The 14,912-nt window shown below is 41.4% G+C and overlaps 1 protein-coding gene across 1 annotated transcript; it reads left to right on the forward strand.

Moving 5' to 3' along the window:
• The first annotated feature begins 816 nt into the window (after positions 1-816).
• On the forward strand, positions 817-11,758 carry lamtor3 (late endosomal/lysosomal adaptor, MAPK and MTOR activator 3). Its single transcript, XM_083791444.1, has 7 exons — positions 817-917; positions 2,674-2,727; positions 3,205-3,239; positions 4,405-4,463; positions 6,292-6,425; positions 9,242-9,305; positions 10,429-11,758. The coding sequence occupies exons 2-7, from the start codon at positions 2,719-2,721 to the stop codon at positions 10,500-10,502; spliced, it is 375 nt and encodes a 124-aa protein (XP_083647570.1). The 5' UTR covers positions 817-917; positions 2,674-2,718; the 3' UTR covers positions 10,503-11,758.
• The last annotated feature ends 3,154 nt before the right edge of the window (positions 11,759-14,912 follow it).

Below are 14,912 nucleotides of genomic sequence, written 5' to 3' on the forward strand. Positions count from 1 at the left end.
CTTGATTGATTGATTGATTGATTGATTGATTGATTGATTGATTGATTGATTGATTGACTGACTGACACAAAAGTACAGTTCAATACAATGTTTGCTATGAAGAGGATTTAAAACCCAAGAAAGTTTTCTTTAAAGAAAATGCACCTAAACAAACGGGACGTCATGCAGTGGTTTTCAACCAGTGGTCCTGGGGGGGTTCCAGGTTGTCCCCAGCTACATGATGGATTGGTAACCAAAAGGACCCTTATAGATCTTTAACTCTTGAAACCAAATGGACCTGTCCGGTTGCATTTGGTTTCATTTTACACTCTCAAAAGTTAGATTATTGTTAAACATCTGCATTCATTAATTTACAAGAAGTCTACACAATTTGAGAATGAAGAATAATTGTTATTTTGATTGTTTGCCTGTTAACTCTCCCTAATGGTACCAACATGGCAACATCAATACAGCATGGAATTGTGGACAACATTTTATCCAAACTAAATATTCTTTGTTAGTTTTGGGTCTGAGAGGCTAAATGTCATCAAATGGTGGTCCGTGGCGTCAAAATGGGCCTTGATATGAAAAGGGTTGAAAACCCACTGTCATAATGCGTTACAATGCGCCGACAGTGCGCAGTGTTGACGTGCACTCAGCGAACGCCCTCTTTAAATTCCGTGTTGCGTAACGACGAAAACTGCTCCCCGTTTAATTCTGTTACCGTATCCTGGCTAACCCAACCTCGCACCTCCGGGCTTCTCCTCTCCAGACTCCGGCGCCCCCTGGAGTCACGGGAATCTACAGGGCACCGATGTCTGTGTACCACATGGGGGAAATAAACAGCTGTCATGTGACTGCGTGCTTGTCGTTAGTGTGTAAAAGTAGAGTAGATAGAAGAGGAACCACAGGAAGGTTTTTAAAAGCGTCCTGACGAGGTATTGAATTATCTGTAATGTTTGTTATTAGTGGCATTGTCTTATTGTGGCCATGTGCATTTATAGAACTACATCTGTAGTCGTGTCGTTACGATTTACAACGTCGTTTATTAGCAGCATGCTAAGTCAACATGGAATGGACGTGTGTGTGTGTGTGTGTGTGTGTGTGTGTGTGTGTGTGTGTGTGTGTGTGTGTGTGTGTGTGTTGGAGGAGACATGCTAATAAGTTAGCCTCCCCTACAACTAGTTAAAAAAAATACAGTGGTTTTCAACCCTTTCTGATGAATTGAAAATGGTGGACCCTGTTGTAAACAAGTGCAATGCTTTATCAGTGTGTCGTCAACAGTAACAGTCTTTGTATTGAGTTGTGCTTTCATGTGAAATGTTAGCCCCTTTCGGGACCCTACGTAAAACTTTTTTGATATTTTGTTTAGTTTTACGTTGGGTCCCTGCTCGCTAGTGTATTTTCGTATGGAAATTCCTAAATGCGGATGTGGAGATTCTCTCTAAAATAGGACCCGCGGCATGTGACGCCATTATTTTCCTTGAGTTATTCTGAATTCGGTAACTTTAAGTAGCTATACATCCCGGTGCGAATATCTCCTGTGGCGCGGAAGCCGTTAAGTATTTTTAATCTTTGTTTGACCGATTTGGTCGCTTTATTTCTTCTTGTTTGTTTACCGTTTATTGTACCGCCTCCCGGTGTGCGGTTGGCTTGTGAGGCTACGTCCCTGCCTCTGATCTGCTGTGTCATAGCTATAGCGCCACTAGCTAGCCAGATAGGCGGTACAATGAGGTGTCAATAAACAAGAAGAATCCAAGCTTCCAAATCGGGCAAACATATATTAAAAATACTTAACGGCTTCCGCGCCACAGGAGATATTCGCACCGGGATGTATAGCTACTTAAAGTTACCGAATTCAGAATAACTCAAGGAAAATAATGGCGTCACATGCCGCGGGGAGGCGTTTTAACATGTAAACATGAGCCAGTAAATGTTTTAATCAGGTGGCATGGACGACGTGGAACAGGACCCAATGCACTGGGTCGAACAAATGTCAGAAACTTCAGTAGCATTTGGGTTCTGCTTGGAGGGCTAGTGAAATGTATAGTGTACCCATTCTGCAAACTGTTAAATACTTCGTTCAAATCAATCAATCATTCAATCCTTTTCATATCGAGGTCCATTATTTATTCTGCATTTGAGCCACGGACCACCATTTGATGACATTTAGCCTTTTGAGCCACGGACCACCATTTGATGACATTTAGCCTTTTGAGCCACGGACCACCATTTGATGACATTTAGCCTTTTGAGCCACGGACCACCATTTGATGACGTTTAGCCTCTCGATCAGACCCAACAATTTGTATATTTTGTTATCGTTGGATAGGATTTTAATTGTCCTCAATTCCATGTTCTATTGATGTTGGTACCATTAGGAGAGAGAGCAGGCAAACGTTGATAAAAATAACAATTCTCCTACATTCTCTAATTGTGTAGACTTCTTGTAAATTAAGTAATGCAGATGTTTAACAATAATTTAGCTCTTGGGAGTATGAAACCACATGGTTTCATACTCCCAAGATCAAAAAGGGTCCATTTGGTTACCAATAACTCCATCATTTAGCTGGGGGACCACCTGGAACAACCCTCAAGGACCACTGGTTGAAAACCACTCAGTTAAAACATGTGAATCATATATTTATCTACTCTTAATTATTATTAATTTAAACCATGTGTCTTCCTTCTCAGGTGTGGACTTTAATTGTTGACAACACAGAACACACATTGGCCAGCATGGCTGACGTAAGTATCACATCTCTTAAATACATGCATTGTCTATTATTCCCTTACCAATAATGAATGTATTTCTTTATTATGTATATATATATATTTTTTAATTAACTTATTCTTGACTTGACAGTAACCTTGAGCAAGTAAACATATAATAATTTGAATTATGGTTGGAATTTGCCCTAGGACGTTGTTTCATTTGAGATTTCGGGGTTCACAAAATCATTGGTTCTCAAAGTGCTTTCGGCAGGTTCCAGGGGGTCCCCGGGTGGGTTCCATAATTATAGTGCTTTTCTCATGAGTACCCAAAGACACTTTACATGGGGGCAAGAGGAAGCATACTGTAGGTTCTAAGGTTTATGATCCTAGATAACTTTTTCCGTAGAGAGAGCGACTCGGGGACAAGGCGATGTATTTGTGTATATCTTTTGTCATATTTTATAGTATATGTTTTAGTAAACAAACTCCTTTAACACTCATTTCTTACAGGACTTGAAAAGATACCTGTACAAGCAGCTGCCCAGGTGAGTGTCTGTTAACTACAGTACGTGTGATATTATTAATTACTCCGCCAGATGCAGTGTTGTTTTTGGCAGCAAATTTCTATTTTAGTTTTTAGTCATAGTCTTTGGAATGAAACTGACAGTCTCTGACACATCTAGGGTCTGCAATCTGCATTCAAAGATGTTCCTAGAAGCTTTGTCATTTGTAAATTTGCCTGTCTACTTCCTGATTGGTTAGTCATTTCGACCGTTTTATATATATATATTTTTTGACCAATGACAAAGCTTCTAGGAACATCTTTGAATGCAGATTGTGGCCCCTAGACGTGTCACAGTCATTTTCCCATTTTGGGAGCGTTTTACTCATTACGTCTTGACATATTATTGCTTATAGCTACTTCATTGTGATTAGGAAAAACACTTGGTGTAGAGAGGTAGGTCTTCAAACGTGACTTTAAACAGAGGCACTGATGTTGCTAACCTCAGCTTACCGGCAGGGCATTCCACAGCCTGTGTGCCCGGGCAGCAGAGGCCTGGGTAACCCAGCCTGTGTGCCCGTGCAGCAAAGGCCCAGGTAACCCTAGGTTCGTCATAGAAACCTCCAGGAGGGCCTTATCTGAGGATCGTTTCACTCATATGGATATGACTGAGAGAAAAACGCTAATGTTACTGAATTAGTTACATTTTCGCTAGAGACAGACTGTATTAAAAATGAGGCACTGACTGTCGTAAACGATACAGAGCCAGAGCCACCACCCCGACAATTTCGCGGAGACACTTTTGTTTATTGTTAGACCACAATTCTTATATGGGACGATTTTAACTTCCATGAACCAAGGGACGTCAGGACTTCGGTGCTCTATTTCAATGATGTATAAGTAGGTGTCAACCCATTCAGGCCAGGGCTTTATAGGTAGTAAGTAAACGTTTAGAATGGCTCCTGGAGCTCACAGGCAGCCAGTGAAGAGCGGATAGTATGTGTGCGTGATTAAGGTCCGGTTCCTTTGTGTTGGTGAGCACTAGTCCAGCAGCAGAGTTCTGTACCGACCTGCAGGCGGGAAATTTGGATTCACAAATGTGTTGTATAATATTGGACATTAGACAACATTTTACACTAATAAAAAGTATATACCAAATTCCCACTCCACGCCACCACCTGCTCACCTCTCTCTCTCTCTCTCTACAGTGTTGAAGGTCTTCATGCCATCGTGGTGACGGACAGAGACGGTGTTCCTGTCATCAAAGGTACAGTGACATGATGACATCACACCGGCCTTTGCTGCTTCTCTGCCGGTTTCATTACATTAATCTGCACATGGTTACTTCCATGACCTACCCGAGATTTGAACCCGGACTCCGTGCTTGAGCGCAAGCTTATTATTTAATGTTGTATGGCAGGGGTGGGCAAATGGTGGCCCGGGGGCCACATGTGGCCCCCCGGCCCCCACCTTCACTTAATGCGGCCCACAGGTTAATATTGGAATACTGATATATTATTGATTTCAGCTGTTACACTTCCAATCATGCAAACATGACTTTTTTTGTGTCCAATGTATTTGTGTTTAGTTCATAGAGTTAACATTACTATAATTATAGGCATTTGAAAATAAATTAAAATGTTAGTTTTTCAGGATTCCAATTCCAAAATATCAAAAAAGTATTTCAGGATTTCAATTCAAATATAGCAAAAACAGCCGATCTACAAGCTCAAAACACGTTTTGAGCTTGTAGATCAGCATTTTTCACTGGAGTGAGTGTGGAACTATGTGTGCAGTACCTCGTGTCAACCAGTAGATGTCCTACCTTACCACAGAACTTAAAATGTAGCAGGAAGACCAACTACAGTGACTACAAGCCCTATTTTCGTCTTTGACAATTCAAAGTTGGCAAATCTACAAATTCACAACGGGTCCAGTATTTTCTTTATTTTTTATTTTATTTTGGATAAAAAAAAAGATTTTAGTTATATTTTAGTCATCTGAAATGTTTTCAATTAGTGTTAGTCTAGTGTTCGTGTTTAGTCGACTAAATATACAGATGATTTAGTCGACTAAATTGTATTTTGGCGGTGCCTTGCTGGCTGATTTTAACCTTGGTTTCATGCTGAAAATAGCCGATCTACAGTACAAGCTCACAAAGTGCCGCAGCCTTGTATATCGGCTATTTTCAGCACGCAACCAAGAATATAGTACAATTACTTTTAGTAAAAATTTGTTTTTTGTTTGTTTGTCATAGCTTAGTTTTTATTTAGTTTTCCTCAGTGGACGACGAACCTTTTTCGTCAGATGTAGTCGACGAAATCAACACCACTCTGAAGAAGGATTATACTTTGACGCATGCCGTCATGGTGAAAATAGCTGTCGCAGCACGACTAACAATGGATATTTGAATTGGTCAAACTAGCACTAGAATATATGTTCAGTTTACTGTCCATCTTCCATGCAGCCCTGACGGTCTTGGGACATTTCATTAAACCATGGATTAACCCATTATGTTATACTTTACTAATGTAAATAGGTTTTCAATTTAACGAGGCCCGGGATGCAGGGATGGTCTTTTAGATGAGTCCCAGGGACATTTTATGAGTCCCACACTTTTGCCATTTTTACAAATTGCAGCATTTAACTCTCATTTGATTTTATATGGTTATAATGTGGTTATATTCATGTAGAAAACGGAAGAAGAAATTATTATTATAAGTAAAGCTAGCAAAATATAGCGTTTTATTTTTGACGTGTATTATTTTTACTGTACATGCTGAGAACAGTAGTGCATCCAGATGCATCCAGATGTGGATGCAGAGGTTGTTGTTTCATTTCGTCCCTTAACTATAAACTGCGGTTTGTCAGTTATTATCTGACCACTGTGCTGTCCGCGTCAGTTGCTATTTGACCACTGTGCTGTCATCGTCAGTTATTATCTGGCCACTGTGCTGTCCTCGTCAGTTATTATCTGACCAGTGTGCTGTCCTCGTCAGTTATTATCTGACCAGTGTGCTGTCCTCGTCAGTTAATATCTGACCAGTGTGCTGTCCTCGTCAGTTATTATCTGACCACTGTACTGTCCTCGTCAGTTGCCAATGACAACGCACCGGAGTACGCCCTGCGACCTGGCTTCCTGTCCACGTTCGCCCTGGCCACGGACCAGGGCAGCAAGCTGGGCCTGTCCAAGAACAAGAGCATCATCTGCTACTACAACACATACCAGGTGAGCATCATCTGCTACTACAACACATACCAGGTGAGCATCATCTGCTACTACAACACATACCAGGTGAGCATCATCTGCTACTACAACACATACCAGGTGAGCTCCATCTGCTACTACAACACAGACCAGGTGAGCTCCATCTGCTACTACAACACAGACCAGGTGAGCTCCATCTGCTACTACAACACAGACCAGGTGAGCTCCATCTGCTACTACAACACAGACCAGGTGAGCTCCATCTGCTACTACAACACATACCAGGTGAGCTCCATCTGCTACTACAACACAGACCAGGTGAGCTCCATCTGCTACTACAACACATACCAGGTGAGCTCCATCTGCTACTACAACACAGACCAGGTGAGCTCCATCTGCTACTACAACACAGACCAGGTGAGCTCCATCTGCTACTACAACACAGACCAGGTGAGCTCCATCTGCTACTACAACACAGACCAGGTGAGCTCCATCTGCTACTACAACACATACCAGGTGAGCTCCATCTGCTACTACAACACAGACCAGGTGAGCTCCATCTGCTACTACAACACATACCAGGTGAGCTCCATCTGCTACTACAACACAGACCAGGTGAGCTCCATCTGCTACTACAACACAGACCAGGTGAGCTCCATCTGCTACTACAACACAGACCAGGTGAGCTCCATCTGCTACTACAACACAGACCAGGTGAGCTCCATCTGCTACTACAACACATACCAGGTGAGCATCATCTGCTACTACAACACATACCAGGTGAGCTCCATCTGCTACTACAACACAGACCAGGTGAGCATCATCTGCTACTACAACACAGACCAGGTGAGCATCATCTGCTACTACAACACATACCAGGTGAGCATCATCTGCTACTACAACACATACCAGGTGAGCATCATCTGCTACTACAACACATACCAGGTGAGCTCCATCTGCTACTACAACACATACCAGGTGAGCTCCATCTGCTACTACAACACAGACCAGGTGAGCTCCATCTGCTACTACAACACAGACCAGGTGAGCTCCATCTGCTACTACAACACATACCAGGTGAGCATCATCTGCTACTACAACACATACCAGGTGAGCTCCATCTGCTACTACAACACAGACCAGGTGAGCATCATCTGCTACTACAACACAGACCAGGTGAGCATCATCTGCTACTACAACACATACCAGGTGAGCATCATCTGCTACTACAACACATACCAGGTGAGCATCATCTGCTACTACAACACATACCAGGTGAGCTCCATCTGCTACTACAACACATACCAGGTGAGCTCCATCTGCTACTACAACACAGACCAGGTGAGCTCCATCTGCTACTACAACACAGACCAGGTGAGCTCCATCTGCTACTACAACACATACCAGGTGAGCTCCATCTGCTACTACAACACATACCAGGTGAGCTCCATCTGCTACTACAACACATACCAGGTGAGCTCCATCTGCTACTACAACACAGACCAGGTGAGCTCCATCTGCTACTACAACACAGACCAGGTGAGCTCCATCTGCTACTACAACACATACCAGGTGAGCTCCATCTGCTACTACAACACATACCAGGTGAGCTCCATCTGCTACTACAACACAGACCAGGTGAGCTCCATCTGCTACTACAACACAGACCAGGTGAGCATCATCTGCTACTACAACACAGACCAGGTGAGCATCATCTGCTACTACAACACATACCAGGTGAGCATCATCTGCTACTACAACACAGACCAGGTGAGCTCCATCTGCTACTACAACACATACCAGGTGAGCATCACCTGCTACTACAACACAGACCAGGTGAGCATCACCTGCTACTACAACACAGACCAGGTGAGCTCCATCTGCTACTACAACACATACCAGTTGAGCATCACCTGCTACTACAACACATACCAGGTGAGCATCACCTGCTACTACAACACATACCAGGTGAGCTCCATCTGCTACTACAACACATACCAGGTGAGCATCACCTGCTACTACAACACAGACCAGGTGAGCTCCATCTGCTACTACAACACATACCAGTTGAGCATCACCTGCTACTACAACACATACCAGGTGAGCATCACCTGCTACTACAACACATACCAGGTGAGCTCCATCTGCTACTACAACACATACCAGGTGAGCTCCATCTGCTACTACAACACATACCAGGTGAGCTCCATCTGCGACTACAACACAGACCAGGTGAGCATCATCTGCTACTACAACACATACCAGGTGAGCTCCTATTCACCTGTTGTTACAACACAGACCAGTTGAGCATCATCAAATAAAATGGCTTCTAAATCCGAACAGTTTTCTGAAAATGCTATTGCTATATCAGTGGTTCTCAAATTTTGTTATGTCAAGAACCCCAGAAATTATATATATTTAACCACCGACCCCAATCTCAAAGTATGCTTTTCCAGGGACCTCCCCAATCTTTGCTCTGAAAGAATATATATGCAAAGATTTTTCAAAAATAGCAGATCTACAAGCTTGTAGATCTGCTATTTTTCAACAGCTACAGTATAGCATAATGCTTAAAACACCAAAAAGGATTCCCGTCCAGAAATGAGAGTGGCAGCAGACCTGCTGTTTCAAACACTGACGGAGGCCTCCATTGTAAAGACATGGAGAAGAAATGGTGTGTGTGTGTGTGTGTGTGTGTGTGTGTGTGTGTGTGTGTGTGTGTGTGTGTGTGTGTGTGTGTGTGTGTGTGTGTGTGTGTGTGTGTGTGTGTGTGTGTGTGTGTGTGTGTGTGTGTGTGTGTGTGTGTGTGTGTGTGTGTGTGTGTGTGTGTCCAACAGATCGTGCAGTTCAACAGGTTACCTCTGGTCATCAGTTTCATCGCCAGCTCCAATGCCAACACAGGTGAGAAGAACCAGCGGTCATGCACTGGATGGGCCCTTTTTTCACGTTTTATCAGGACCATTGATTGGTCTTAAGTTAAGAATGTTAACTATGAATCGTTAATCGCCATTATAATAATGATTTTTTTTATTTATATGGCACCTTTTAAAACAATGTTCCAAAGTGCTGCACAGAGCAGGGTAAAAAAGTAAAAAACAAAAATACAGTATGAATATTTAAATATGTACAGTAAAGTAAACAACGGCTTATAAAAAACATTTGGACTAGAGGTACAGTAGGTCTTCAAATAAGATTTAAATACAGGCACGGAAGGTGCTAGCTCATTCTAGGCCAAATACGTTTTTGACTTATTTTATTTTAATAGCCATCCAGGCTTTTTTTTTACTTTTTTTTTTTATCTTAATAAAAAAAAATATATATATCAATGTTGGCCTGTGCTGAACTATTGCTACTGCAAATTAGCTATGAATGAGTTAAGATAAGAAGAAGTGATAAGAAGTTCTTCAATTAAACATAACGGTTAACACATAATTGAAAATTCTACGGTTCTGTCATCGGGCGGTTTTCTGTGAATGTAATGCTGTCTGCAGTCTGCACGCGCACGGACGAGGAACATGTGGGCCGGTTACAAAAATCCCCACCTCGGTAGCCACAGAAACGTCTCTGCTTTTGCATGTGACAGACGGACAAGGCAGTGCACTTTTCATTTAATTTCACTCCTCATTCAAAGATGCCATTGCCCTGGCCCTGTATCTCAAATAAATAGTAAATACCCAGTATTTGATTAAAAGGTACTTTCTGAAACGTCTATGGGGAAAATGAATGGGGAATTCTCTTCCGGTGCCCTCGTCGGGGGACTCTATGTTGTTTTAAAATGTTCTAGTATAATAAAGCAAAGTAACTTTGGAGGGGGGGGGGGGGGGGGGGGGGGGTGGAATCGCAATATCGAATCGCAATATAATTAAGAATTGTCAGAATCGCCTCGGTATCTGGGAGGTAAGATAATCTGTTTGTGCCACTGTAGGTCAGTGGAAAAAGGTAGTCGACGAACATTTTTCGTCTTAAGTTTTAGTCTACGAAATCAACACTGTGCGTGTGTGTGTGTGTGTGCGTGTGTGCGTAGGTCTCATCATCAGCCTGGAGAAGGACCTGGCTCCGCTAATAGACGAGTTGAGGCAGGTGGTGGAGGTGGCCTGAATGTGACCCCATGAAGCTGCAGACGGCGCCACCTAGCGTCCTGGAGCAGCTCTGCAACGGGCGCTCCATGTTCCCCTTATAGACCGATTCAGAAACGGGTCTCGTGGTCGCAGCTCACATATTTCCTGTAGACGAGAGACGACATAGCTGCGGTTTAAACACCGGTTTAAAGCACATCTTCTACTACAGTGAATGGTAGAGTGACTGATGTTAATCCGCTCAAACGTTACTCTTTTACCTGCTTTTTACTAACACTAACATTACAAAGATGCCCAGAACATTGGGATGAACCTGTGTAGTTTATGGCTGCTCCAACAGTAGTGGCAACATAAATAAATAAAAACGGAATGTCAAAATATCCGAGATCAAGTAATGGTTGAGACGAAAGATGCATAACGTCAGTCCTACCCAATACCCAATCTTTCTGTTTTATGAACACAAGGCTGCTTTTTTTTAATGTTGCCTACTACTGTTGGAGTAGCCATAAACTACACACGTTAGCTACACAAGTGTTAGCTGTCGGTTTATTCGTGTACCCTCCACACACATTGAGAACAGAACAGTAAGTGTAAAAAGCAGGTAAAACAATAACGTTTGAGCAGACTAAATACGTGAGCTGCGACCATGAGACCCGTTTCTGAATCGGTCTATAGCCCGCAGTGGTTCCCAAACGTTTTCAGACCAAGGACCCCCAAATTGACACTAATTAGCCCCTCGGCGCCCCATTTGAAAAGGTATGACAGGGACCCCCATAAGAGAAGATTTGTAAGTCTCTAGCAGAGATTCTCAACCCGGTTCATTTCAAGGAACCCCCCAGTTTGACATGCATTAGACTACGGACCCCCCATGTAATGCCATTTCTTTCTCTGCGACCCCTGATTCATATTGTAAAATCACTGTTAATTTAACTCTGAGAGTGTACAAACAAAACTATCATTTAGCTGGGGACCCCCTGGAACTCCCTCAAGCACCCCTGGGGGTCCCCGGTACCCCACTTTGGGAACCACTGCCCTAGCCTGCATAATGTCAGCCTGTTTGGACTTCTAACACACACACACACACACACACACACACACACTGTCTATGACTGTGTCTATGTTGGAGATGCTGAGTTGAATCTGTCAAATTCTCCAATATTATTTGACTGTTTTTGGGTGCTTATTCTTTTTCTCTCTCTTTTTTTTTAAATTTGTCATTTGTATGGTTCATTTGTGTATTATTTATGAAAATAAAGTTCAGCTTTGGCCCACGAGAAATTTAAATGATTATATACACACACACACACACACACACACACTGGAAAAGGATTAAACTATATGCAATCGATCGGAGTTCCAGTTGAGTGTTGAAGGGACTAGAGACGGACCCAGAACTCTTTAGAGACAACCTCCATTTATTCTGACAAGAGATAACAAATAATCACGTCTCCTGCACGGAGTTAAACAAACACTGTATAAATCATTTTGCAAGTACAATTCTTATTTTGTTATACAGTTAACAAAAGTTTACAATTGTGCTCGATTTGGCACCTGCCCACAGAGCCAAAACTACTAGTAACTGATGTACTGACCATGGTATTACTGTGCTTAACTGACCAGGTTGTATTGTCAAGAGGAAGGTGTGAGACATAAGACTGAACAATACAAATTAATTTACGGCTGTTATCAAATAAGCTTCCATAACACCTCAACAGTGCCACTGGCTGATCACCTCCATGCCACGCCCCATTGATGAAATAATTTGTTCAAAAGTAACCCAGACCAAGTACTGCATACATTAATATACTTTTCATATGGTCGACATTTCTTGTTTAAAAAATCATTTTTTTAGTGGTCTCGTAAAATATTCTAATTCCTTGGGATGGGATTTTTTGATTTTCATGAGCTGTACGCCATAATCATAAAGATTAAAACTAAAAAAGGTTTATAATACTTCACTTTATGCACAATGAATTGAGAATATATGAAAGTTTCACTTTTTAAATGATATTACGGATGAAAATGAACTTCAACTTTTACATATTAATTAAATGTGTGTGCGCGTGCATATATAATGGTCCATCCCGACCTGTATATATGCACGCGCACACACGTGTGCTGTTATGTATGTTTTTAAACGTGTTCTGTAATCAGAGTAGAGCAACTACACAAGCAGTCTTTATTACAAATGCTACCGTGATGCACCGATGTGCATGAGTTTCTAGGTGAAAGTGATTTTTGACCAATGTCTGCCATTGAGCCCCATTGTAAATTTGAAAGCACTATATTTCTAAAACTATGAAACATTTCAAATATTCCTTTTCAGGCAAACATGTCCACCGTAAGATGAACCTAAGTAGGCTAGAATGGGGTTGGTAGGTGTAAGTATGTAGGCTTATCTGTTGTTAGCAAAACATGCTAATGTTTCTCATCCTCCGCAACACCCATTCTCATACACCGCTATACTTTTAAGTATGTTGCGGTAGAGAGAACGTCATCATTTTGGAACATGGGCTATAGCCCATACCGTATGGCATACTATAGCACGCCGTTTTTCATCATTTTTGAGGATTTAAAGAAAATGAAAAAAAAAACAAACAAACATGGGTTATAGCCCATCGTTTTTTTAATTTTTGAAAAAAAAGAATTACCTTGTTTTTCATCATTTTTGAACATGGGCTATAGCCCATACCGTACGGCATACTATAGCACGCCGTTTTTCATCATTTTTGAGGTTTTGAAAAACATGAAAAAAACGATGGGTTATAGCCCATCGTTTTTTGATAAAAAAATTTATCCTCGTTTCTCATCATTTTTGAACATGGGCTATAGCCCATATCGTACGGCATACTATAGCACGCCGTTTTTCATCATTTTTGAGGTTTTTAAAAAAATGAAGAAAAAAAAACAAAAAACATGGGTTATAGCCCATAGTTTTTTGAACTTTTTTTTAACCTCGTTTTTCATCATTTTTGAACATGGGCTATAGATCATATCTTACGGCATACTATAGCACGCAGTTTTTCATAATTTTTGAGGATTTGAAAAAAAATGAAAAAAATGAAAAAACCGAAGGGTTATAGCCCATAGTTTTTAGATTTTTTTTTTTAAATCCTTGTTTCTCATCATTTTGGACCATGGGCTATAGCCCATATCGTACGGCATACTATAGCACGCCGTTTTTCATCATTTTTGAGGTTTAAAAAAAAAAAATGGTGGGTTATATGGTGGGTTATATGGGTTATAGCCCATCGTTTTTTTTTTTTTTTTTTTTTTTTATCCTCAAAAATGATGAAAAACGGCTTGCTATAGTATGCCGTACAGTATGGGCTATAGCCCATGGTCAAAAATGGGATAAAAAACGTCTAAAAATAGACGTCTAAAACACGTCTATTTTTAGACGTGTATTTTTAGACATTTTTATCCCATTTTTAGACGCTCGTTTAATAGCCCATACTGTACGGCATACTATAGCACGCCGTTTTTCATCATTTTTGAGGATTTGAAAAAAATGAAAAAGAAAAAAAAAACGATGGATTATAGCCCATTGTTTTTTTGATTTTTTGATTTTTTTTTTTAATCCTCGTTTTTCATCATTCTTTTACCATCCCACTGAGCAATAGCCGGCTATTAGACGTGTGTCTAAAAATGGGATAAAAAACATCATTTTCACTGTCCATCTAAATTCTAAACGGATGGTTAAATATAAGTTCCCGATTGTACCTCACATGCCAGTGTGGCACCGTAGATAAACCTGGGGTTTATAAGCACAACATTCTGGGTTCAAGTCTCCTGAAGAACATTTTCACTGTCCATCTAAATTCTAAACGGCTGGTTAAATATAAGTTCCCGATTGTACCTTACATGCCAATGTGGCTCAAAAGATAAATCTGAGGTTCATAATCCAAAGGTTACTGGTTCAAAACTAATACTCAACCAATGCTGCAGTAATTTGAACTTTTCAAGGCTAGAATAAAAAATAAAAACTCATAAGCACCAGGAGACATGTGCTGATTGCCCCAAGGTGCCTTAGCTCAATGGTGTGGTGTGCTTGATCGGTTGCCTCTGCTACCTCCTGCCTCTGGCAGGTTCAAGTCCCATGTCAGCAAGGTTGCTAGTGAGGACCATCGGGAGACGGTGCTCTCTCCCCCTGTTTCCTGAAAAGTAGCAGTTGGGGGTTATGTTTGAAAGAACCCTGTCCACCTAAAATTTTACAGATAAGAATTAGGTCAAACGTTTAAAAATAAAATAGCAATTTGGCCCATCATCTGACAGACAGAATAGTCTGTGTATTTGCATACTGGGCCCTGATTGGTGGCCCAAAACTTGGTTGGAAAGTCCCTCTTTTATGTCTGGCTTCCAGGCCAGTTGGAAAAGGGCAAACTGAGAGGTGGTAAGAGTATGTTAAATTGGACATTTTCATGGTAAAAGG

Source organism: Protomyctophum parallelum (genome assembly GCF_964188405.1).
Source record: "Protomyctophum parallelum genome assembly, chromosome: 20".
NCBI lineage: Eukaryota > Metazoa > Chordata > Actinopteri > Myctophiformes > Myctophidae > Protomyctophum > Protomyctophum parallelum.

Bases quoted from the DNA above. Each gene is read 5' to 3' on its own strand.
- lamtor3 (XM_083791444.1), top strand. The intron at 3,240-4,404 runs GTGAGTGTCTGT...CTCTCTCTACAG, and splicing joins CTGTACAAGCAGCTGCCCAG to TGTTGAAGGTCTTCATGCCA. The intron at 6,426-9,241 runs GTGAGCATCATC...TGTGTCCAACAG, and splicing joins GCTACTACAACACATACCAG to ATCGTGCAGTTCAACAGGTT.